This window comes from Dermochelys coriacea, chromosome 2 (assembly GCF_009764565.3).
Source record: "Dermochelys coriacea isolate rDerCor1 chromosome 2, rDerCor1.pri.v4, whole genome shotgun sequence".
NCBI classification, from domain to species: Eukaryota; Metazoa; Chordata; order Testudines; family Dermochelyidae; genus Dermochelys; species Dermochelys coriacea.
This window is the reverse complement of record NC_050069.1, coordinates 205,269,211-205,294,555: the sequence shown is the minus strand read 5'-3', so window position 1 is coordinate 205,294,555 and position 25,345 is coordinate 205,269,211. Positions and strand designations below refer to the sequence as shown.

The following is a 25,345-nucleotide window of genomic DNA, read 5'->3' as shown; positions in this document are numbered from 1 at the left end:
AACCAATTTGCCTGGTACTGAAGTTAGGCTTACTGACCTGTAATTGCCCTGATCACCTTTGGAGATTTTAAAAATTGGCATCACATTAGCTAGTCATCTGGTATAGAAGCTGATTTAAATGATACATACCACAGTTGTTAGTTCTGCAATTTCACGTGTGAGTACCTTCCAAACTCTTGGCTGAATATCATCTGCTTCTGATGACTTATTACTGTTTAGTTTATCAATTTGTTCCAAAACCTCCTCTAATGACACCTCAATCTGAGACAGTTCCTCAGATTTGCCACCCAAAAAGAATGATTCAGGTTTGGGAATCCCCCTCACATCTTCAGCTGTGAAGATGGATGCAAAGAATTCATTTAGTTACTCTGTAATGGCTTTATTTTCCTTGAGTGCTCCTTTAGCTTCTCGATTGTCCAGTGGCCCCACTGGTTGTTTAGTGGGCTTCCTGCTTCTGATGTACTTAAAAAATGTTTTGCCATTACTTTTTGAGTCTTTGGCTAGCTGTTCTTCAGATTATTTGTTGGCCTTCCAAATTATATTTTTACACTTCATTTGCCAGAGTTTATGCTCCTTTCTATTTTCCACAGAAGGATTTAACTCCCACTTTTTAAAGGATGCCTTTTCCCCCCCTCTCACAGCTTCTTTTACTTTGATGTTTAGTCACGGTGGCACTTTTTTGGTCCTCTTACTATGGTTTTTAATTTGGGGTATACATTTAAATCAAGCTTCCATTATGGTGTCTTTAAAAAGTTTCCATGCAGCTTGAAGGGATTTCACTTTTGGCATTGTACCTTTTAATTTCTGTTTAATGAACTTCCTCATTTCTGTATAGTTCCCCTTTCTGAAACTAAATGCTACCATGGTGGGCTGCTTTGGTGTCCCCGAACCCCAAAGGGATGTTAAATTTTATTATGTTACGGACACTATTACCAAGTGGTTCATCTATATTCAGCTATATCCTGTTGCCCAGATCATGTGCTCCACTTCAGATTAAATCAAGAATTGTCTCTCCTCTTGGGGGTTCCAGGACTAGCTGCTCAAAGAAGCAGTCATTTAAGGTGTCAAGAAACTTTATTGTTTATGGAATTACTTTGTTTACAGAAAATGAAAAATAGAAGGTATTTTTAAAAAACACTATGCAGGACTGCCTAACTAATTATAAACTGGGACTCTTTGCTTATTAAGAAAAGAAAAGCTACTACATGTTACATTTTTAAGCAGACTAAAACTGTTTAAGAGTATATTCAAATATGATCTAAAAAAACTGTTACACGTACATTTTACTGTAAAGATTTTAATATACCCCCAAACGTGAAAATGTTGACCATTTTACATCATAAAGTTTGTATGTCAGCTGAAAAACATGGTTACCTGCTGTAAAAGAAAGGTTTAGTCATCAGGTTGTATTCTTGAGGGTCATTCAGTAGCTTTCACTGACATTTGCCTGGTAGCTATTTGATTTAAAAAAAAAAAATCTTTCATGTGACACACACTACTACAGTTGATAAATGATGAAAACTCACATAATAGCAGTGCTAGCAGATGGCGAGTGTATCCACTGTTAGTGAATATGTACAATTAATGAGTTACATTTTACGTGCAGTTTTCATTTTCTTTTCTATTTCTTGAAACCCCAGCAAGCATTGCCAAAGGGCTGATTAGCAACCTAAAAATCCAGAACACCAAAATCAGAGAATAGGGAATCTTAGGCATTATGTTAGAGCCATCTGCTTAACACACAACACACATTCATCAAAAGGTTTGTTTCCCCATCAGGTTCCCCCTATGTACCTACAATATTCATGGTCTGTTTATTCCTTTATATATCTGTAAGAGTAAACTCAATTCAAGAGAATATCAGTGAGTAGATATGTTATTGAAGATAAATACAGCTACAGCCACTTTATCAAACTTCCCAATTCCAGCCTCTGTAAACCTAAATACCATTTTCTTGACAACGACAGGGTGCAATAACTGTTTCAGCAATGATACTTTGATAAAATTATTACATAAGGAAATTGACTAAAAATGCTTCTCCTAAACTAATATGAAATACTGAATACAAACCTGTTTTTGTTAAAACAGCACAGAGCAGTTTAAATGTCAGTGGTTTTTCTTGAGTCACAGAACAAGCCTGACTGTTTTTCACTCCCAGCTTGGTAATCACAATACATTTCATCTGTACTTTTAGAAACTAAGGGCAGTACAGCCAGTCCCATTCTCAGTAAAGTCAATGGAAATATTGCCATTAACTTATGTGGGAACAAAAGCTGGCCCTACAGTTGGTTGGAACTTTAAGATGCCTGTGTATGTTAATTAGAGAGAATAAAATTGTATAGGGCATGTACAAAGCCAAATTAAAAGTTGTATTAAGCAATGAAGTTAGTGAGGATGATTAACAAAACTTGTCCTTTAGTTTGGCAAAAGATCTGCAACTCTTTCAATAATCTCGAGATGCAGGTGATTAATCGCAGAAAGCATCCATGGCTCCAGCCCCATTGTCCCCATCCCAACTGTCAGTTATTAGAACACAGCTTCCCTCATGCATGATCTGGTTCTCACAGTTGTCCAATGTATCATTGTGACTCAAGCACACTTCCATTTCTTTTTGATCAGTATCATGACTTGGATGCCATTTTTCTTCTGATTCATCATTGCCATGGATCGATATGTCTTTGTCCTCTCGTATCTCAGATGCCTTGTCTGCGACACTATCCAGCTGGTCATTCAAGACTGGTTTGCAGTTCCCAACATTTGACGACAATTGTGCTTCTAAATTTCTTGTGTTCTCTATAACTTCACACTCCGGTTTTTCTTCTGCTGTTTGTTTCTCCCTCGAACTTAGTTTAGCCTTGATTGATTTCTTTGTTTGTTTGTTGTGCATCTCTTCTTTGGAGAACCTCCAGTGAAACTATAAATAAAAGATTTGAAAGTTAAAGGTCACTTTAAACATAAATAAAAACTCAAGTAGAAATTTGCTTCCTGAAATAATAATGGTTTATTATTTAACTTGAGTTCAATGGTTGATCTGGCCAAAGGATCCAACCTCAAAATATATATTGTATATGAGTACCCAGACTACTTAAAATGGTTACATTTGTAGCTATTAGACACATGTAGATACAAAGCTTCTGTTCCTTTCTCTGTCTCTACTGCTTTGTATGCTTAGTAAGTTTCTTGATGAAGGATATTTCAATGCTGAGGTAATAACCCACAACATCCTGGCAGACATTCCAAACTGTTCTGAAAGCAAGAAAATGGAAAGCTGTGCTAATGTAGACAAACAGAGGAAGAGATCCTGGAATATTATTCCAGTTTTTCAACAAGTTAGCAGCAGAAGTAACAAAGCCTGACTGAGAACACAAGCTCACACATTCACCAAGTGTGTGAAGACAGCAACTCAGAAAAATTAGAAATTCAGCTTTTAAGGTGGAATCCCACTGCTTGTTTTATGACTATTTATCCTCTCTCTCAGATATGAGTAAGTGTGTTTATAAAGTGTGCTATGTACACATTGATATAAAACCAAAATGTGAAAGAGCTGTGCAAGAACAGTTTTATAAGAAAATCATTCAAGTATTGTCTGTCATATAGAAAAGTACGGTACTTCTCTCCTATGTACTGTTTGGAGTCTGCCACAAAATAACTCTAAAGGGTTTTCTTTTTCAGAAGCCCACAGTTCCCACAAGACCAGCATTTGCAACATTAAACCAGCATTTTGAAACTTTCAGGAACTTTTCCAAGTCAGTTTGTGGACTAAAAAATTCCAAATGTATAGTCTGTTCTGCTTGTGCTAAGCCATACATACAGGGCAGAATCCAGAAGTGATTTTACAGTACAATGTTTTAAACATTGAGCATTTAAAAGACCAAATGATAAACTGTGCAAGTAAGTAGCAAAACATCCTGAGCCATTTGTACAAAAGTTTCTGGGGGAGAATGCACAAGACCACCTCATACAACTCACACCACAAGACTCATCTTGACCACCATTTTCGATGATCTGTGTTGACTAATGCAGAAGGCTATATTTTGACTAGCAATAAAAGTAACTATGATTTCTTGAAATGTTGATGCAATAGTCATAGAATTAAAATCAGAAGGGACCACCAGATTGCCTAGTCTGTCCTCCAATATATCACAGGCCACCAAAACCACCTACCACTCACACACTGAACCCAACAACTGAAATTAGATCACGGTATAGCCCTCAGGAGACTATTGCATGCCACAGGCAAAGAATAGGAGAGACTGAGGTGCACGGATGCCCAAGGCCCCTGCAAGGGCAAGAAATTGATTGAGAGGAACCCAGATGAACCTGGCAGGCAACTTGGACCACATGCTGCAAAGGAAGATGAAACCACCCCCAAGACCACTGGATAATCAGCGGAACATGAGCTCCCAGTGTGATGCTGTGGCCAAAAGAGCTAATGTGATCCTGGGATGCACAAACTGGGGAATCTTGAGTAAGAGGAGAGAGGTTACTTTACATCTGTATTTGACACTTGTGCACCCACTGCTGGAATATTTTTACTCCTTGGGGGATTCTGCGGGACTGCGCACCCGCAGAAAACAGCATCCCCTTGCAGATTTCCTGCTTTTCCCTGCAGAAAACGGCAGGGAAGCTGTGCTTGGGGCAGGGCAATCGTGTGCAGTTTTTTGGGGGGGGTTACCCCCCAGACAGAGCTGAGGCATGGGTGGGGGAGCACACAGGGTTACATTTCTGCAAACGCAGAGCTGTCCAGCTCGTAGGCTGCATCTCGGGCTCCGCTGACTCTGCATACAGCCTCCTGGCGCCAGTTGTGCTCCCCTTCTGTGTGCTGGGAGCCTTCCTGTTTTCTGTGGAACAATGAGTGCCCACGGTGGGGCTGGGTGGGGGAAATGAGGGAAGGGGGCTAAAGGGAAGGAAGGAGTGGAATAGGGCCAGGGGAGGGCAATGTGGGAGTGAAGGGAGGGGGATGGAGAAGAAAAGGGAATAGGGGAATCACGGGGGGGAAGTGGGAGCCTGACATGCTGTGTCCCCTTGGTAGCAGCTGGGGCTCCTCCGTTAAGCAGGCCCATCAAACTCTCATCCTGACAAACCCTATCCCCCGTTACACCTGGACCCCTCTGACAAGGCCTCCACCCCACTAAGCCCCAACCAGCTGCACCTGAACCCCAACACCCAACCCCCCCACTGAGCCCCCACACCTTGGCCCCCCCGCCAAGCCCCATCTCCCCACACTCAGACCCCACCCCCACTGAACCCAACCACGATCACCTGAATCCCCTGCAGAGTCCCATTGCCCTTGCACCCGGAACCCCCCAATGAGCCCCTGTGCATCCAGATCACCCACTGAGCTGCCCATACCCAGATTGTCCCATACAGAAACCTCTCACCCCACACCTGGATCCCCCCACACTAAGCCTCTCCACACTGGGATCCTGCTGGGCTGAGCCGGCCCAGCCACACCTGGCACAGGGGGGCATGACCCCAGGGTGTTTCTGGGGCAGGCCCAGCCCTTGCACTGTGTCAGGGTCAGGTGCAGCCTCACTGCCGAGTCCCTGTACAGGGGGAGGTGGAGGCTTCAGGGTGCTCTCCCACCTCAATGCAGCCAGTGGCCTGTGCTCCCCACTGCCATGCTGGAGCCACATTTATTTACTGACAAATAAAACTTGCAGAATTTTAAAATATTGTGCACATAATTTTTAACTTTTTGGCACAGAATTCCCTTAGGAGTAATATTGTGTCCAGTTTTAATGCCCACAATTCAAGAAGGATGTTGATAACTTGGAGAGGGTTCAAAGAAGAGCCACAAGAATGATTAAATGATTAGAAAACAGGCCTTATGGTGATAGCGTCAAAGCGCTCAGTCTATTTAGCTTATCAAAGAGAAGATTAAGGCGTGACTTGATTACAGCCTTAAGTACCTACATGGGGAATAAATATTTAATAATGGGTTCAGCTGTCTAACAGAGAAAGGCATAACACATCCAAGGGATGGTAGTTGGAGCTAGACAAATTCAGATGGGAAATAAGTTGTAAATTTTTAATGGTGAGAGTAATTAACCACTGGAACCATGTACCAAGGGTTGTGGAGGATTCTCCATCACTGACAGTTTTTTTTTTACTCAAGAATGGATGCTCCTCTAAACGATATGCTCTCAGAATTATTTTGGGGCAGTTCTGAAGCCTGTAGTAAAACAGGAGGACAGACTAGATCAGGGGTCGGCAACCTTTCAGAAGTGGTGTGCTGAGTCTTCATTTATTCACTTTAATTTAAGGTTTCGCGTGCCAGTAATACATTTTAACGATTTTTAGAGGGTCTCTCTCTATAAGTCTATATATTATATAACTAAACTATTGTCATATGTAAAGTAAACAAGGTTTTCAAAATGTTTAAGAAGCTTCATTTAAAATTAAATTAAAATGCTGATCTTACGCTGCTGGCCCACTCAGCCCGCTGCCAGCCTGGCGTTCCGTTCACCTAGGCCAGCAGCAGGCTGAGTGAGGCCTGCGGCCAGGACCCCAGCTGGCAAGGGGCTGGTAGCCAGAACCCCAGACTGGCAGCGGGCTGAGCAGGGCCGGCAGCCGGGACCCCAGACTGGCAGTGGGCTGAGCGGCTCAGCCCCTGCCACTCAGCCCACTGCCGGTTTGGGGTCCCGGCTGCCGGCCCCGCTCAGCCCGCTGCCAGTCTGGGATCCCAGTTCTGCCCACATAGAGTGGGTACCTACCTTCTCCCTGGTTCTAGCCCATTCTCTTCCTCTCTCTCTGAGCTGAGGGTGGGAGTGTGCTGAGCACAGGGCTGGGGGTGAAGGAGCAGGCTGGGGATTGGGGTGTAGGGTCTGCCCAGGAGCTAGAATGAGGGAGGGGGCTTAGGGTTGGGGCAGGAGGTTTGGGTGTGGAGTGCTTACCTGGGCAGCTCCCATTTGGTGCGAGGGGTGCAGATGGGAATGTGGGGGGCAGGTGCAGGAGCTCCCATTGGTGCTCAGGGTGAGAATGTGGGGGGTGCAAGAGTCAGGGCACAGGGTGTGGGGGGACTGGGTATGTGTGGAGGGTGCAGGAGTCAGGGCAGAGGGCTGGGGGTGCGTGAGGGGGTGCAGGAATCAGGGCTGGGGTCATGGGTGGAGGAGGGGTCAGGGCAGGAGACGGGTGTGTGGGGGGATGCAGGGGTCAGGGCAGAGGCCTGGGGTGTGTGTGAGGGGGATGCAGGGGTTAGGGCAGAGGGCTGGGCTAGGGTCATGGGGGTGCTCCTAGCCCCTTGCCCAGAGTGGCTCACATCAAGGAGCTGGAGGGGATATATCCTGATTCCACCCCAATTCCCAAGGCCTCATCCCCACCTCTTCTCCGCCTCCTTCCCAGAGCAGCAAGCGCACTGTGGCTCCACTGCTCCCCCTCCCCCACAGGGGCCATCAGCTGATCGGCAGCAGGGAGGGAGAGGAGATGGGGCAGGAACCCAGCACGCTGGGGGAAGAGGAGGGGGAGGGAGGACCTTGCCTGCCCTGCAGCAGCCACCAGCAGGACCAAGCTTCTTCACCCTGCCCCCGGGGGAGGAGGAGGAGGGGCAGGATTTTTAATGGCATGCTACTGCCTGCCAGAGTCCCAGCCTGGGTTCGGCAGTGGGCTGAGCGGGGCTGGCGGCTGAGACCTGGCAGGCAGCAGCGTGCCATTAAAAATCAGCTCGCGTTCCGTCTTTGGCATGCATTCCATAGGTTGCTGACCCCTGGACTAGATAATCATAATGATCTCTTCTGGCCTTAAAATGTATGCATCTATTAATCAGACCTAGGGGAAAATTCCTTCCTGACCCCACATATGGCAAACAGTTAGATCCTGAGCATGTGAGCAAGAACCAGCTAGCCAAGCACCTAAGAGCACTGGCCAACTCTGTCCAGTGTCCCATCTCCAGCTGTGACCATCTCTGAGGCTTCAGAGGGATGAAAAGAAAAAAACAATGGGGAGGAGAGAATCCCTTCCTGACCCCTAATAGGTGTAATATGCTTATAATATCCAAAAATTAGTCGGAGGACAAAGGATTTATCTGCCTCATCCCTGAAGGAAAGTCAACCTTCCCAAGCAAAGTCAGCCGAAACTTTCAAGTGGTTAGTTACTTCACTATTTAAACAAATTGCCTCACCAATTTGCCAGCACCCAGGTCTCACTCTGCATCGTGCTGCATGCCAACAGCTGGGCCCTCACCTGCCAGCTGTCAAAACCTCAGCAGCTGCTCCTATCGGGGACTGGGCAGATCCAGGAAGTGGGATGGACCCATTACCTGAGAGCTCACCAGCAGGGAGGAGTCGGGGGAGAAGGGAGGGAGTCCAGGAGGGTCAGGTTGGTGAGGACAGGGGAAGGTTAGGCTGGTGAAGGGCATTTTGCCTCACACATTTGCAGTTCTTTTGGCATCCATGCTTTCCATACTACATAAAATATGGGAGGTTGTGGACCTTAGCTTTTTCATCTGCCTGTCCAGCTGGAGTCCAGAAGTCATTTTCCCAGTGCTACAGGTCTATACCAAAGACCACCAAGAGGACAGCTCATGTTCACAAAGATTTTGCCCTCCTTAGCAATCTGATGCAAGAGGACCACCCAAAATGATATCTTAGAGAAAAAACATTTTCCAAACCAAATTTTGAAAACCAGCCTTCCCCATTTTGCACCCACAGTTTTAAGCCCACAAATAACTGTGAGCACAAAGTCTGCCATTTGTGATCCGGTTCTTCTCATAGATAAGGTAGTTGTGTAAATCCCGTATGTTATGCCCACAGTTAATTGCACATGCAATTGCTTGCAAGCATACAGAGGCATGGTTGAGACCCTTACTTTGTAATGCTGAAGTAATGCTCCAGCTGGCCAAACTCTGAGGGAGCAAAAAATCTCCTAACAGTAGCTAGATTTAGCCTATATTCTTTTATGTTTTCTTTGAGCCTAGATGTAGTTCACCAAATGTATCTTGCATATAAATATATTAAAGTGAACACCACAATTTTTTAACTTGAGTGTCTAAATTTAGACACTTGAAAAAAAGTGTCCTGATTTTCAGAGGTGCTGGGCACCCACAATTCCCATTTAGATCATTTGGAGTTTTCCCTGAGTAGAGGCTACATATCAGGCCCAAAATGTTAAAAAGTTTTTTCTGAACTAAGGTCAGCCTTTACAGGGTTTAATGTTCATGAAGCCTAATTTCTGCTGAAATGAGCCTTAATTTTGTCTCAAGAAACAGCAGATAAACTTTATGAGTAATTAGATTAAATCTGCACCCTGTGATGGGGCAATGAGAGATACCATTATCGCTGTCTCACAGGAGAGTTTGTACAATTCTTTCTACGTTTCCTTTCTGTTCAGCTGGCTGAACTACATAGCACCAGATTAGTTCATATGAAGGATTTAGTTTCCACCCCTGCAATTTCATTTTAATCTTATCAGCACCTCATATTTTCCCCCTCCAAGTGTTTATCTACAAGAAAGTTTTAAACATGTTGTAATCAAAAATTAAATAAAGCTATCTGATCTTAGTGCCTATGCTTTTGTGCTGTGCAGAATGCTTAGCAACTGAATCAAATGTAAGGTGGTTTATGTCAGGCGTTTACCAGCAGCTGAATAACAATGAGAGCTTTTTATAGAACTAGTATGAATTTGGATGATTTTACCTCTCCCATATTTTTCTTGAACCTTTGACTGAAAACCATCATATTTTATTACTTGTATTTTTGTACTACTTTTATTTCAGACTTCCTGCATGTAAATAATCTCTTATCAATAGACATTTGTAAAATCTGAATGAATCTTTTCAATGGTATATGTAAAAATAATCTTTTCAGTCACACTTGGTGGTTTGCAGCTGCCACTATCGTCAACTCATTAGTTATGGATTTATCTATTTGAATTTATACTAATATCTATTATAGGTTCCCATCCTTTTCATTAAAAACTCACAAAGCAAACAAAAGCACTGCCCATGATGATAAACATCCCAACCCTCAGCCCAGCTCCCCCTAAAAGGCCTGAGAAAGACAGGCTTTGCAGCATGCCTAGAAGAGTAATAAATCTGGGCTCCGGCTAACCAAGTAGCAGAAGTGAATTCTAACATAAAAGGACACCATGCCAGCAGCTTATTCTTTTTATATTAAGGGGGATGGAGCTTGAGCATCTCTGCTGATCTCAGCTGTGGCAACAGTGAGCAGCTAATAGTGGAGTTTCCAGGAGGGAGTTTGGGGGATTTTTGCTTTATAAGTACGGTTTTGACTCAGCAACAAGGAAAGAGAGTCATTAGCTAGTCTGATAGTCATCAGTGGTCTGCAGTGGATGTGCCCATCTTCTGCTTCCTGCATGAAGAGAGAGGAGACTTTGTCTGTATGAAGTGCAAGCTGGTAGCCCTGATGGAGGTGAAGGTTTGTGGTCTTGAGGAACAGCTGACTACCTTGCAAAGCACCAGGGATATGGAGGATTTTCTGATCAATACTTCAGAAAATCCCACAGGGAATGGTAACAGAATCAGGTGCCAAGGGCGGACAAGGAAATTAAGATAAGAAATTTATCATCACCAGAAGTAGGAGAACCCAAAGGGCATCTTCACAGCTGGATATATCGAATTACTACGATGAGCTGAGTAAGACATCTGAAAAGAACAACCAGCAAGACCAAATTGGAGCAAAGGACCTACAGACAGCAGAGAAAAGACCTGAGAACTGTTGCCCAGCTCAAACTAGATGGACTCAGACAAGTTCAAGAGAGCATATCCACAACTGGCCAGAGAGCAAGACAATCCTCAGTGGGGATTACATGCTAAAGAGAATGGACAGGACATTCTGCAAGGGCTAGAAGGACAGCAAGACAGTTTGTTGTTGCCTTTCAGGAGCAAAGACAAAGGACATCACCACAGGAATAAACAAGATTCTGAAGTTGAAAGGAGAGACTCTTTAGGTTAGGGGTGGGCAAACTTTTTGGCCTGAGGGCCGCATCGGGTTTGGGAAATTGTATGGAGGGCTGGTTAGGGGAGGCTATGCCACCCCAAACAGCCAGGCACGGTCCAGCCCCCACCCCCTATCCGCCCCCCCGCTTCTTCCCCTGATGACCCCCTCCCCAGGATTCCTGCCCCATCCAACCCCCCCGTTCCCTGATGGCCCCCGGGGTCCCCTGCCCTATCCACCCCCCTGTCCCCTGACCGTCCCCGGAGCTCCTGCCCCTGACTGCCCCCCGCCGCCCCCATCCAAACCCTCCTCTCATTCCTGACTGTCACCCCAGGACCCCTGCCCCATCCAACCACCCCTTCTCCCTGTCCCCTGATTGCCCCCAGAACCCCTGCTCCTGACTGCCCCCCACCGCCCCATCTAACCCCCTCTCTCCTTCCTGACTGCTCCCCTAAGACTGCTGCCCCCATTCAACTGCCCTGTTCCCCGCCCTCTGACCGTCCAAACCCCTATCCACACCCCCGCCCCCTGACCACCACCCCAAACTCCCCTGCCCTCTATCCAACCCCCCCGCTCCCTGCCCCCTTACCACACTGCCTGGAGCACTGGTGGCTGGTGTCACTACAGCCACGCCGCCCAGATGGAGCCAGCCACACCACCACGCAGCACAGAGCACTAGGTCAGGTTGGGCTCCGCAGCTGCGCTGCCCCAGGAGCTCGCTGCCCAGAGCATTGCGCCAGAAAGGCAGAGGGTGTTAATGGTGCAATTGTGGTGCCAACACCCAAATATATAAACCAGCCACATGGTGTCATGCATATGACAAATCCAAGCACAAAAGGTAAAGGACACATTTTTAATCATCTATATTCTGATGCTAGGAGCCTAAGTTATAAACAAGAGGAGTTGGAGATGCTCATGTATGAGAAGAAATATGATATGGTTGGTATTACTAGAATTTGTGGGATGGTTCATGTGACTGGAACATTAAAACTGATGGTTACAACTTATTCCATAGAAATAGAGGGAAAAAGAGGAGGGGGTAGCACTTTAAATCGAAGACACAGGAGAGTGTTACCCAGGGACCTCCTGATGCCAATTGGCAGAGGGCACAGGAGATGCACAGAGTTTTACATGGATCCCCTGCGTCAGGTATGCACATAATAATTCACAAAGGGTGGTAGGTGAGGACTCTACTGAGCGCCAGTAGTCCACTGATCATCAAATCATTTTGAAATGTATGTACAGTTAATATTTAAGGAGCTATGTATCTATAATAGAAGTTATAGTCACAAAGCCTATGCCTTAAGGCAGGTAACCAGGAGATGATGCGACTCAGACTGATTCCTTCCAGACAGGATGTAATAAATGCTTATTTCCCTGTCTGGGCATTGTGTGGCACAATATAGATCTATTTGCATCTGGAGCCAAAATGCTAATCAAGGGATTGTGAAATCTTCAAGAGAGGAAATTTACAAGAAGAAATAAAACTGCAGGAGGAATCCTGTTTATGAGTAAAGAGAATGAATTGTTGGAGTATATGTGGGGGGCAGAATTCTCCCCTGCACAGTACCTCCCCCTGCACCCTTCCTTGAGTAGGCAAGCTGGCAGTGTGACAAACAGAAGATCACAACTGAGCCTAGCTGTGAAACGCTGGGAGGACTTTGGGATGGGCGTTGCTATACAAGACAGGAAAGTAACTTGTTAAATAAATCCAGGTTCTAGAATGCAACTTATGAAATTATTTTATATGTAACTATTTGTTTCCAATATTTCTACTTGCCATCATTTGAATCTCTTCTCTTTGTTAAATAAACTTTTGCTTGTTTTTCCCATAAATATATCTAAGTGCTGCGTGTTAAATGGAACTGTGGTCTGAGGTGAAACTGGTAAGCTGGAGTGTTCTGCTTCTTTGGGAACAGCAAATCTGTGAATTCTGTGAATGTCCAATGGACCAAGGGCTAGACGCTCCTGGGGGATGCTCGGAGGGCTTGGCAATTGGGTGTGCCTATCACTGACTTGCAGAGGGCCAGTGGCATCTGACCTGGCTGAGAGAGGAGTGCTTGTGTTGCCCAGGGCTGGTGGAGTCAGGGAGTTGACACATAACAGGCACAGATAAGGCTTCTTCATGCTAAGGGCAGGTGGTAGCGAGGTGCCTCCCAACCCTTGTTACTCTTGGGAAGTGTTACACAGAGTCATAGAGGATTCAGAATCACATGACCTTGAAAGCTTACGGATTAAAGTTCTAACTAGTAAAACCAAAGATGGGCTACTGGCGGGTATATGTTTACAGGTCACCAAATTCCACTAGTGAGCAGGATGAACTGCTCCTTAGGCATCTGCCCATAAAGGGTAGAAGGAAAAAATTGTGTTATCGTGGGTAACTTCAGCCTGGTGGACATTTGCTGGACATCTCACATAACCAGTAACGAAATGTCCTTAAAGTTTCTAAACATTAATAGCTGATGATTTCTTAAAACAGAAAGTCCTGAAACCAATATGCTGGGGTGAGGGAACTCAATAGCGGATCTCATTCTGATGGCCAAAGGTGACTTAATAGCAGGCCTAAAAATCAGTGGTTGCCTAGATACTAGTGATCATGATCTGATTATATTTACTTTGTGCAAACAGAATATGGCACCAACTAGTAATATGTTTATTTGGAACTTTAAGAGGCTGATTTTTCAAAGAATAAGTCAATTAATTGTCACTATAACTGACTGGGAATATAAATTTAAAATGGGAAGTGTTACCAAAAACTGGTAATTGATCAAGAACATCCTAGTGGATGCCCAACAGTTACGAAAAAGGCTATCCTGAGCAACAAATCATCCTGGTTAAAAGCAGTCCACATGGTGGGACTACCTCAGAACTGTAGACCCTGGGAGCCTTGGCAGTAGGACAGTGAAACCAACAGTCTTGTCAGTTTTGATGCTGCTAGTAATAGTGATGAAACTGACAAGACTGTCAATTTTACTCAGTAGCTGTCTGGGACTGGGGAGCAGATTTCACTTTGGAAACTCCGTATGTCAGTGATTCTGAAACAAATTTTGGGGGGATTTCTGGTTCATAGGAAATAAAAAACAAACTGAATTAATTCCCATTCGGAATGAAACCAAATTTTAAAACTACAAAATTTCCTGTGAACTGGAAATCCTGTGTTTTGGCCAGCTCTACTCCTAATGTCCAACTCCACTTAATAAGCGGGCTCAACATTCTGCACTAGCTGAACTTCTCAATGGTCCCCAGGTGTCATCCCATTTATTGGTAACTAATGTTAGAGTAGCTGAAGTAGATAGAGCAGGAATGAAATGGAGGCAGCACTAGTAGCTTCATCATCCTCTAATGGCTTGCTTTCACTAGATGGGTTGTATTTCATCTTCATACTTCACTTGTTTGGCTCCCTTGCATGCAGGTTGGGAAAGGTGAAACACATGTGAACAAGACCTGCTGGTCGGCAATCTGCCATTTTTTGCCTTGTACAAATCTCTGTATTTTCTCCTATCCTTTAAAGTATGACATGTTTGGGCCAGGGTTTCTGCATGCTGCTCATTTAATAAAGGGAAGTGAAACTCCTCAGGGAAGTGGGAATAAAATGAAGATGCACTGATACCTGTCAGCTGCATGCTCCATTAATGCTAGCTTGGTTTGGTTACTTTTTATAGGTTAGTGAAATTCTCCCAATCTCATATGTTCGTATTTATTTATATTTCAGAAGCACCTAGAAGCTCCAACTGAGATTAAGGCTCCACTCTACCAGACTCTGTCCAAAAATATAGCAAGAGACAGTCCTCCGCCCCAAAGAGTTTACAATCTAAACAGATAAGGCAGACAAAGGGTGGGAGAAAAGAAATATTACGATCCCCATCGCACAAATCATGAAGAGGGGCAAATAGAAATTAAGTGACTTGCCCAAGATCACACAGGAAGTCTGTGGCACAACCAGGCATTCAGCCTACATCTCCTAAATCCCACTCCAATTCCTCGCTGTGTTTATTGTTTTTAGTAGACCACATAGTCTCTAGCTCCCTCCAATGGAAGGGAATCACATGACCTTTCATGTCCTTTGAGTATTTTGTTATTTCTTTGGTTTAATAGTTCACACCAGAGTTCTAAAGTATTCTGATAATATTCAGCAAACCTTCTAAGTGATTAGAAATATTGAAACTGCTGTGGAAAATCAATTAGAATATTAAAGTACTGCCACAATAAATGTACACAGGAATTCAAGGTCATTTACCTTAGATTCTTTCTTCTTTGCTTTCTGGGGTAGAGAGGGTCTCTGAAGAAAGACAATCTGCTTAGTGGCTAAATTCCCCTCCCTGTAAAACATAATCCTGAAAATGAGTCAAGCTCATACAAAGTAGGATTCAAAATCCAAGAAATACCTGAGTCATTTGCTTAAACTGGGCAAAAGAGAACCACCAGAAATAACCTAAACATTTTCCTGTCTCAAATGCATATGGATGGTATTTGTTGGGAACCATCATCTTAATTTAGGCTCATGTCTAATTTGATGCGCCTAAAATCCCAGTTCAATCGCTGATGTTTTTTCTTCCAAATGTTTTAGAATTCAAGTATCAACACAGAATAAAGTTTTTGAAAAAAAATCAGTCTATGTGACATGCACAATAATCTTTATGTGCACTACAATGTCAATTACACATTGCAGTGTGCTTTTACTAGCCAAGCAATAAGAGCTGACAGATTCTGCAATAGTGATAGCACTGATTAATGCACAGCTCAGGTGTGTAGGGAAGCACGAGGCAAAGCCAAATGCCTCCATTACTCAGTCTGTGCGTTAATCAGCACTAACGACCAATCTGAAGCATTTTATGAAGGTAATTATAAAATGGTTGACAGAAAGGAGTGGAAAGAAGGGAGGACACAGCACAATGTTGCAAAAGGGGATTAAAAATCCTTATTTGTGATTTTTCATCCACTGATTTATTCAAGAGTGTATGAAAAACATTAGATTAGAATAACTCCTTCCACTGGTTTTCCCAGTGTGTTTGGTCTCTATAGACTATAAGCATTCAAGGACAGGAATTGTCTTTGTCTGAGTCTCATACACCACTGGACACAATGTTGGTGCTTTAATAAACAACAACTTGGCATATAGATCTATTTTTTTTATTCATGACTGATGAAGTCACCTATTTGAAGAGCAGTTCCAGAATGTGCAGTAAGGATCAACTTCTGTCACATGCCTGTATTTTTAGCCAGTCCCCATTAAGAATGTTTTAAAACTATTTACATTTCTATTAATATAATTATGCTTATGATGTAAAAGTAGATATAAAAATGACCAAAACCCACCAACAAAGGAAATTCCAACTGAAGGCTACTACAGTACGATCCGTATTATTTCACCCACTTTTGCTGAGCTACTGCAGCAAATGATGTATAACCCCACACACTGCTCTGATAGCTACTGATGAAAGACAACATGTGCTTCAACCACTAGGCCACACCACTCGACAAAGGGAACCACCGTTAGTTTATTTTTTTTAAAAATGGAGCTAAGAACTTACACCTGCAACCCCGCACTCCACATACAAGTCTGGCAGCATTCTAACCCCCACCCCCTTCCTGCCCAGCAAGATTTGTGACAGGGCAGAGGTGGGGACAGAAGCACTCAGACTGGCCCAGTGACAGCTGCAATGTGGCTTTCCTGGACAGCTTAGTGCACATGTGCAGGGAACTATATGCTAGGAGAACAGGGAGCTGTCAGCACAAACTAACATGCTGCTACAGAGACTTACTTAACCAAAATGCAGTGCCCACACAGTACCTGTTTGTCTTTACAATTGGAGTAGGAAGCACACAAGTCAGCTGCCAACCATACACCGCGAGAGAGTTCAACAGTGGAATATAATCTGTCTGCACTTCAACTCCCTGGGGAAGAAAAATCAACTGTTAGGATTATCGCTTGATGTGTGACAATTGTTTTTTTTTAAAACAGTGTTTTGTGTTGTTTCTTTACAAAGTTAGATCATTTTTGCAAGTTAAGAAAATATTTGAAAACGCAAGACATGTAGGCTCATTCTCCAGTTCTTGCTGAAGAGTTAAATATATTTGTTTAAACAGTGCAAATATGAAATTTCTTTTTGGGCTCTAAACCGTCCTTGTGACAGCTGATGAATCAGATAAACAGGGCTAATTCATTTTGTTTTATCAGAGCTCCCTTGGACAAGTGGCCTCCTGCAATCTTCATTGAAAAAAGAAGAATTACATCCTTGCAAACAAAAAGGAATTCATGCGGCACAAAAATGCATTACACTGTGTGGTCAAGATTCTGCTCTTGACGATGCTGGTGTAAATCCTGAGCAACTCTCCTGAAGACAAGCAAGTTAACTTCTGCTTTACACCAGCAGAGCTGAGAGCTAAATTTGGCCCTCCGATTTCAAAGCATTTCATGGGGAGTTAAATGACATTATGGTGGTAATGAACCCATGTTATTTGCATCCAGCAGCAGAAAGAAAATATAAGTACAATTTATTTTATTCCTTTTGTCACCACAGGCAAATAAACATTGCCTATTTGTTATTCTGAATCAGGAAATACGTGGGCGAGACCAAAATGTTACCTTTCAGTGTAAAAGTCTAGCTTCACTCAGAGATGCTGTACAATAGACCCTTGCTAATTCTCCCTCTGCTAATCTATAAACCCAATAATTCGCTCAAAAGGAACAAACAGTAGTCTCAGTAAAGATTGCCATAGGGAGCACTAATCGTACAAAATAATCTATTGCACATTTACTCTTCAGTGTTACCAATCTTACTGAAGTATTATCATAAATTGATAATACACTTGTCACTACAAATACTATTATACTATATGACAGTATAAATTCTGCTTGCCAAAATAAATACACAAATACATTCTGTGATGCTATGAGTGTGTGTGTGTGTGTGTGTGTTCATTTTCTTGTTAAGTCTCAAAACAGGGTAAATCATCATAGTTTTACCAGTCATCAGTGTCAATCAGTAAGGTTCTACTTCACTACACTAGTTCAAATCAAAGTCTATACATATTTTAATAACAATAATTTGAACAGACATAATTCATATCCTACTGTAGTATTTTAAACAGAGGACCTGATTTTCAGTCTTAATTGGGCTTTCCTTTTTGTGCATGCGATTTATGTCACTTAGATATCTATATAACTGAAAGGCAGGTATAGCTAGGTAATTAATCACTTACATGACCTAAACTGTATATGAACTAACTGAAGGAGCAAAACTGCACCCATTTAAAGGAAAGCCATGATTTGAAAATCTGTCCTAAAATATGCACATGAGCACACATTGGATTAACCTTGCTTTGGGTTTCTTCTCAAAAGCTGTCAGATGCTCACAATGATACACCTACTTACAAAGATGAGACATATTTGCAAGGACTGGCAGCATCACCTTATATAAGACAGCATGAAGATACAGGAAAGAAAGAAGATGGCCTTTAAGAGAAAAGATAAATTCTAACTTAGCTTCTGACTCATTTCCTCAGAAGCTTATCAGAACTTCTTCAAGTCTACCATGAGAGCAGAAGTGCCGTGTTTTAGAGAGCCTCAGAGCTGCACAAATCAGAGATTCCACCAACCCCATCATCTTTGTCTTCCCTCCCTCCAGGTGCCAAACTGACTTTTTCCTCTTTCCAGTTTTTAAAATGGCCCAGTGCCTGAGGAAAATCTATTAAAGGTATAGACACATGTCCAAATGCCTTTGAAAGCAAATACTAGGAAAATATTAGGTATTTTGGAATGAATTTATAACAAAATCGGAGATTTGTCAGAGAGCTCAACAACTCCTTATCTCCAGAATTATACAGAAAAGAAGATAGTAATATCCAGGACAAGTATAAAGACTGAAACCAGAACATTTGCTGTGGCAGGCATGCCACGGGGAAGCTGCAAAAGGAGCTGATTGAAAAAAAATCCCTCTATTGCACAGTACCATGAGCGGGAAAACTTTTGGGACTTAACAACAAAGGACATGCAAAGAGTGGCTCAGGACAGACAGGGATGGTGGAGCCTTTTTTGTGCCCTAAGTAATGTCTGATGGTGCAGGAATGATTCAGACTTCAGATTCAGCACCTCAGGGCTAAGATTATCAAAGACAGCCTTCCTGTTTCATCGAGAAATGTGACAAACATGTCAAAATCCGAGAGTAGTTATGGCAACCAGGAAGAGCACCACGACAACACAAATCACATTTGGCTGCTGCAGGAGCCGAACCATTTCAGCAATGTGTTGTCTCCTGCCACAGCCAGGCTCCTGCGGCGGCAAGACAATGAAACCCTGTGGGATTTTGACCTGTCTGACTTGTCAGATCTATGCATCACCTGTAGCAGACGATGTTATATTTCTCAACAGACGCTTAGAGAGAGAAAAGAGCAGGCTAGGGTTCAACAAAATTAAAGCATTTATTAGTTCAGAAGGTTGAAGTGTATAAGAAAATTGAAGGGGAAGGATTAGGAGAAAAGGGTAGATAGAAATTGTTCTAAAGGTGGTTTCTGTTTTCTGTAAGTGTTAGTCTCATGGTGTCTTTTTATGCACCCTTTTTTCCTAATACCAGTCAGCTAGGTTTCTAGCACCCATGAGAAAGCATGTCCATACCCTGCCAAGATACATACCTGGTCCTAGAATCACTTCCATGGCCCTCCTTAACAGTTCTGCTGAAGTCAACTAATGCCTCTGTGGAATCAGCCAAAGTACCTCTCCCCAGGTCACCATGCCAGTGATCTGCAGGCACAAACCTCCTGCCCCATCTCAACTAGCTCTGTTCAGTGGTGGTAGGTAGGGGAGAGGACAGCAGCCTTTTTTCACCTTAAGTAATTTTTTTTTCAAGTGGAGCTCAAACTCTTCACTGGCGGTACTAGCAGCTTTAGAACCAAGAGCCACAGAGGCACTAACATGGAAGGGCAAAAAGAGGCCATGATGTGTAATTGTATCACAGCTGGAACTTGTGTTCCACCAGGAGTCATAGCTAAGACACATGGGAATACACATCTTCATAATAAGCCTGAGTGTGGTATCATGCCGAAGTGCCACAGTTATAGTTCTTTCCAACACAAAAAAATCTAAATACACAGTAAATTTTAGCACAATCTTGCCATGCACCAAAAAGCAGTCTTGAATCTTTTAGTAAATGTAATTTATATTCTTATATTAAATGTAGCTATATTAAGTTCAAATACAGAAGAGCATGAGATTTAACTACTGTAATCAGGATGTTTTTGAAGCTCAGGGTTAGTTAGATAGAAGTAGTAGAAAGTACATGACAGAGCTCTGATGAAAAAGAAGGTGCACAAATAATACCCTGTATCAAACTAGGAGACATTTCATTCTGTGAAGGGAGCAAAATTGTAATTAACTCACTTCCCACTCTCCTGTGGTTGATAAGTAATCTCTGATCACACCTTGAGTGTCAAAAAACTAGAACACATTGAGTTGTGTTTTTTCCATGATTTGCAGCATATAATAAGATTTCATTTTTATTTATTGTTTTGCTGTTTGGTTTCAACATTTCTTTCCCCCACAATAGTCTCAGCTCACTAGAAAACTAGAAATTCCTAAAATCTGATTTTAAAAAAAGGTAAAGATAATATCTAGGGCAAACCATACAACATACTGTATTCACAACATTCATTTTCTTCTACATTTGCAGTTTTAGCCACCGAGCAACACACACACAAAAAAAGACTGCTAAGTTCTTGTACGACTGAAAAAAATTCAGTCAAAATGATTTATTTTGACCAAGAGACCAAGATTAAGGAATAAAAGGTGGAGCATCCCATTAAATAAGTCTTAATAAAGCAAGTAAGGCAAATCCGGATGAGCTGTGCACTAAAAAGAACGATAGGGTTTGGAGGTGGAAAAGGAATCCTGGCAATCAGGATGGGGAGCAGAAACACAGACAAATTGTAACTGTCCCCTGCTTCTCTGTGTGGGGAGATGGATTGTCAATTATTTTTATTTATTATTTGTATTGCCATAGCACCTAGCAGCCTCATAATCATACAGGGAATACACCCGTGTCAGATTTGGACAACCTTCTCCCCAGTCATACTGCAATTATGACTCTCCATAGCCCCATGGGAAGGGGAAGTGGGGAGAGCAGGATTTGCACCACAGAAAAAGAGAGAGAGGAATACAAATGTGTCTGGCTCGCTGAGAACAGGCTGGTGAGGGTCTGTGGGGAATGTTTTACATCCTCCGTGCATTATGAGGTGAAATAATCCTTTACATGGAGTTGTTAATGATATTTCTGTTCTATTTTTGCACTCTTCCCATAAAGTCATTTGGGCTGATCATATAATATTATTGATCTATTTTAAAACGATATTTATTGTTAGCAAAAGAGAAGCTATGTGTCTGGGTATCGTACAGCAATAAAAGTTGAACTATCCTGCTCTCATATTGGGATCATCCTAAATTTCAATACATAGCACAACAGAACATTGCTAATTTGCACTGACTGGGAAGTCCACTGTGGATTACCAGCTTTCTAAATTAGACACAGGTCCTGCAAACTCATCAGCTTGGGCAAACCCCTGCATCCATATAGAGCCCAGTGACTTCCAGCTGGTGTGAGTGATATCTACTCACGCAGATCAGTTCGCAGGATTCAGACATCAGTGAGAAACTACAACAAAATCACAGGGAGGCCTTCGCAAGTTATTCTGGACAGGTGTAGTTCAGATGTAGTTCAGCTAGTTCATGGTACACGTGCACTGTGTATATTTTGAGAAAGTAACAATGCCTTAGTACAATCATTACAGCACATTGCTATGACAATTTAACTGAGAACAGGGGTGAGAGACTACCAGCTGTTTTGTAAGAATTTTGGATCTGCGGATTAGCTAAATGAAGATGAGAAAAATTCTGCTGTATCAGTTACATCTTCATCCCCCAGCTCCACTGTGCATGGGCCAAACTGCATGCTCCTAAATGCACCCAAATGTCACAAGTCCAAAATTGTGTGTGTTGCTGAACAGTCTTAACACCTGTGTGCATGTCAATGGTAAATCTCCTTCCCTAGTGGGTTTTGTGGATGCAGATTCTAGCCCCTGACACATGCACACGTATTAGGATTGTTCAAGTACTCGCACTTAGTGTTTGCACCTGCAGAGCACAGGCATGTTTATGTAGAGATGCAGTTTGCACAGTGGAGGAAGAGTAGAGGCTCAGCTGTAAATATGGCTCTATGCGGCTAACACACCAATACAGTTCACTCATTAGTAGAAAGTGTCTTTGTAAATGTTTTAAACTAACATTTCAATGGCAATTCTCACAGCCAGTACTGTGGGAAACTTTCACATTCTTGGCCATAGGGTATGAGAAATATAATCCAACAATTTTTTAAACCAATTCATCTAGACCATAGAATGCATCTGGTGTATTTCAGTAGTTATATTCTTGTGACACCTGTTTAATTAGGCTCTACTAGACTCTCACATAGCTTCACTTTGGTACTGGTTCTACTATCTGTCAGTCAACAATGTTTGGAAAAAAATTAGCTCATTTATTGTTCAAGAACTGGTATCTCTGATGATAGCCAGGCACATTTCATAGCACACACTGTTCATTGTTGTTCATTCAGCTTCCCACTGCAAGTCATTCAGGGTGAAATTCATCCCCCTGCCTGGACAACGCCCAAGTAATCAGCCTTTGTAATGACAACTCCATGAGTATGAAATTTACCACACACACACCACCCCAGTCTTTAGGCAGTCCACAGAGCTAAAGAGCAGACCCTTCACCATCACTATTCCAGTCGATGGAAGAGCAGCCATTGCCCTCCTCTATGCAGGGTTGGGGCTACTGAATGTGTGTCGTCATGGATCCCCTGGCCTGCCACCAAAGATCCCTCCAACGTACAGGCCTATTCAGAGTTAGTCTGGAGGAGGGGGATGCACAGCACCCAATTCCCTGTTCAGCTGCTTCATTCCCATCTCCACTGCATGGCTTAAAGGTGACCTGATGAGGGAATGGAAATGAATTTGCGCCTTTTTGGTTCGTTATGAAGTATAAAGAAGGGCTAGAAGAGTTTTTTTCCTGCTTGTTTCCAGACTGGAAATTCAGGTCTGCGTCTGCCCTTCCCAATTTTTCCTTGAAGACTCTATGGATGAGTGGACAGTTAACAGGCTTATGACAAAATCATAGATACCAAAACAAAACATGAGTAAGAGGGAAAGTGATCATTACTAAGAGTGTCTAAAACTCTTGTATTTTGCCTGCTTTTGGCAACACTTATTTAACTCAAGCCCCCTATAAGTAGACAGAAGAAATGCTGTCTTTGTTAGAATTTTAACATTCCTGTCCTTGCAGTCAAGGGCTGAAAAAGGTCTGAATACACATTTCTAGATTCCTCAACTAAGACCTCCAGCAAAACCAAGGGAAGATCAGACTTGGCATTTTTGTTATTTTTTTAAGGTAAGAAACAAACATTACCAAAAAAAAAAAAAACCCCAGTGCCCTTCCCCAAGCTTTTTAGCTGTATATACATGATAAAGGAGCAAAAAAAGGACATACCGCCAATATTTTCCCCACTGAGCAGATTACTTTTATGTGGTACAGGCCTTTCATAGGACTGAATTTAGTAGTCATCACCTTCAACCCTCCTGCTATTCTAGTCATGGGTCTCTCTCATGATCACAGACTGACAAGTGTAACAAAGTGAGGAGATCAAACTCACTGGAATCTAAGGTAGATCAGATTTAAAACTAAATTAAGGCCAGATGTCCAGAGAAATTTCCAGAAAGAGCACTGAATTAAGGAAACTTGTCACCCAGTCTTAGCGGAAAGAAATAACTTTGTTTTGTCTATTGGGATAGGTACCATGTTATGAACATTTACCACACCTATAGCTGATACTATATCACATGATTTCCATTCTATCAGACACTGCAACATCACAATATATCTGGGAGCTTATAGTTTAATTTGAGTCAACACGCTGCAGACATAGAAGAAAAAAAATATTGAAGCGAGAGCTGAAGATGCACAGTGGGGAAATAGCCTTTAGTCAAGGAAAATATTTTCAGAATGACTGTTACTCACGAGTGAGAAACAATGCAAATATTTGAAATAATTGTTTATAGCACTTCATTTTAATAAAGTACTGGTTAATTTGTCAACATGTTGTCTCTTGGGTACAGGAAAGAGAAGGTGACAGATTAGAGTTGGAGAGAAGGGAAACCAGACAGTTCTTGATTAATCAGAGCTGCCTACCCACATTTGCCTGCACAAACAGAATTAAAACCATCAAAGATGTTTTAATGCTAGAGCTTACAGACTGTAGTGAAAATAATGTGGCCTGACATTTTTAGGGCTAAAGCAATAGGGTAGAAGGAAGCATTTAGTCATTAAGAGTTCTCTGGTCATTTGCAAAGATACCAGAGTTCTGTTCTGTCTGAGTGGAAACAGTTAAATAACTCAGAACTATTATATCCTGTCAGTTGCTTGGCGGACCGCATACTGTGGCAGCTGCAAGCTTTACATCCTCTTGCAAACTGACATTTTACACACATTCCAAGTGCATCAGAGTGTTCAGCTTGTTCTCGCCATTAGTCTTGGAAGCATTACTGTTGTTTAATAGCAATTAAACAGGCAATATTTTCTCTGTAGAGAGGCATGCCAATTCCCCCTCATTTGCCTTTATGATTATTGGAAAAGTTTACCTTTTATTTAGTCTCAATAGATTCACTTATCTTTCTAAAGCGCTTTGAGATCTGCTGATGCAAAGCACTGTATAAAAGCAGGCTATTATTATCTTTTTATTTATTACTTTATTATTGATGGTACTGAAAGATATATGGCATCTTTTCTTTCATAGTTGTGGCTGCATTTTTTTAAATTGGAGCACAGTTAAAGAAACAACATATTTGATAAGCCAGTTCTCATCCCCAGAAGGAGCACACAAACAAGGGAAGTTGGATAAGCTCTCCAGAAATTACACTGAAATGTACATGCAATTCTCATTTCATCCCCAAAATTCTGAAGCTTCAAGATAAGCAGGTCTGATATAAGCCCAAAATGGGAGTCAATTTATCTATGAATTTCTGACTGTCCATGGATGTTTCTTCCATCTGCCTGGTGCAAGACGGACATGTTCTAACAGGATGGAATTTTAGAAAAGATGAGCATAGCCTATATTGCTCCAACCATGAGCTTGCATAAGAATGAGAAAGTCTGGATTAACCAGACACTTCACCCTTCTGGAAAACTCTGCTCATGATTCTTTGGTGCATCTGTAGTAGAGGCAAAGCACTTACTAAAGTTCCAGATAACTCCACTGTGTCTCAGTGAGTTCTTCTGTCATCCATGAACCTAAAGTCCCTCTCTCTCCAGCTGTGATCTAATCTTCATCTCTGGCCACTTGATTTCCCTGCATTTGTCTGTGAACAAAGGTGAATTCTAAGAACATCTGGCTGGGAGACAGTTTGGTCTACTG

At 42.6% G+C, this 25,345-nt stretch overlaps 1 protein-coding gene across 1 annotated transcript in view; it reads right to left on the bottom strand.

Moving 5' to 3' along the window:
* Positions 1 to 1,055: 1,055 nt before the first annotated feature.
* RFTN1 (raftlin, lipid raft linker 1) overlaps positions 1,056 to 25,345 on the bottom strand; it is an 89,006-nt gene continuing 64,716 nt past the window's right edge. Inside the window, exons 8-10 of the mRNA XM_043507128.1 lie at positions 16,684 to 16,787; positions 15,130 to 15,211; positions 1,056 to 2,914 (exon numbers count right to left, since the gene is read on the bottom strand). Of these exons, the coding sequence (XP_043363063.1) occupies positions 2,468 to 2,914; positions 15,130 to 15,211; positions 16,684 to 16,787 (633 nt within the window). The 3' untranslated portion in view covers positions 1,056 to 2,467. The remainder of the gene's footprint in view (positions 2,915 to 15,129; positions 15,212 to 16,683; positions 16,788 to 25,345) is intronic.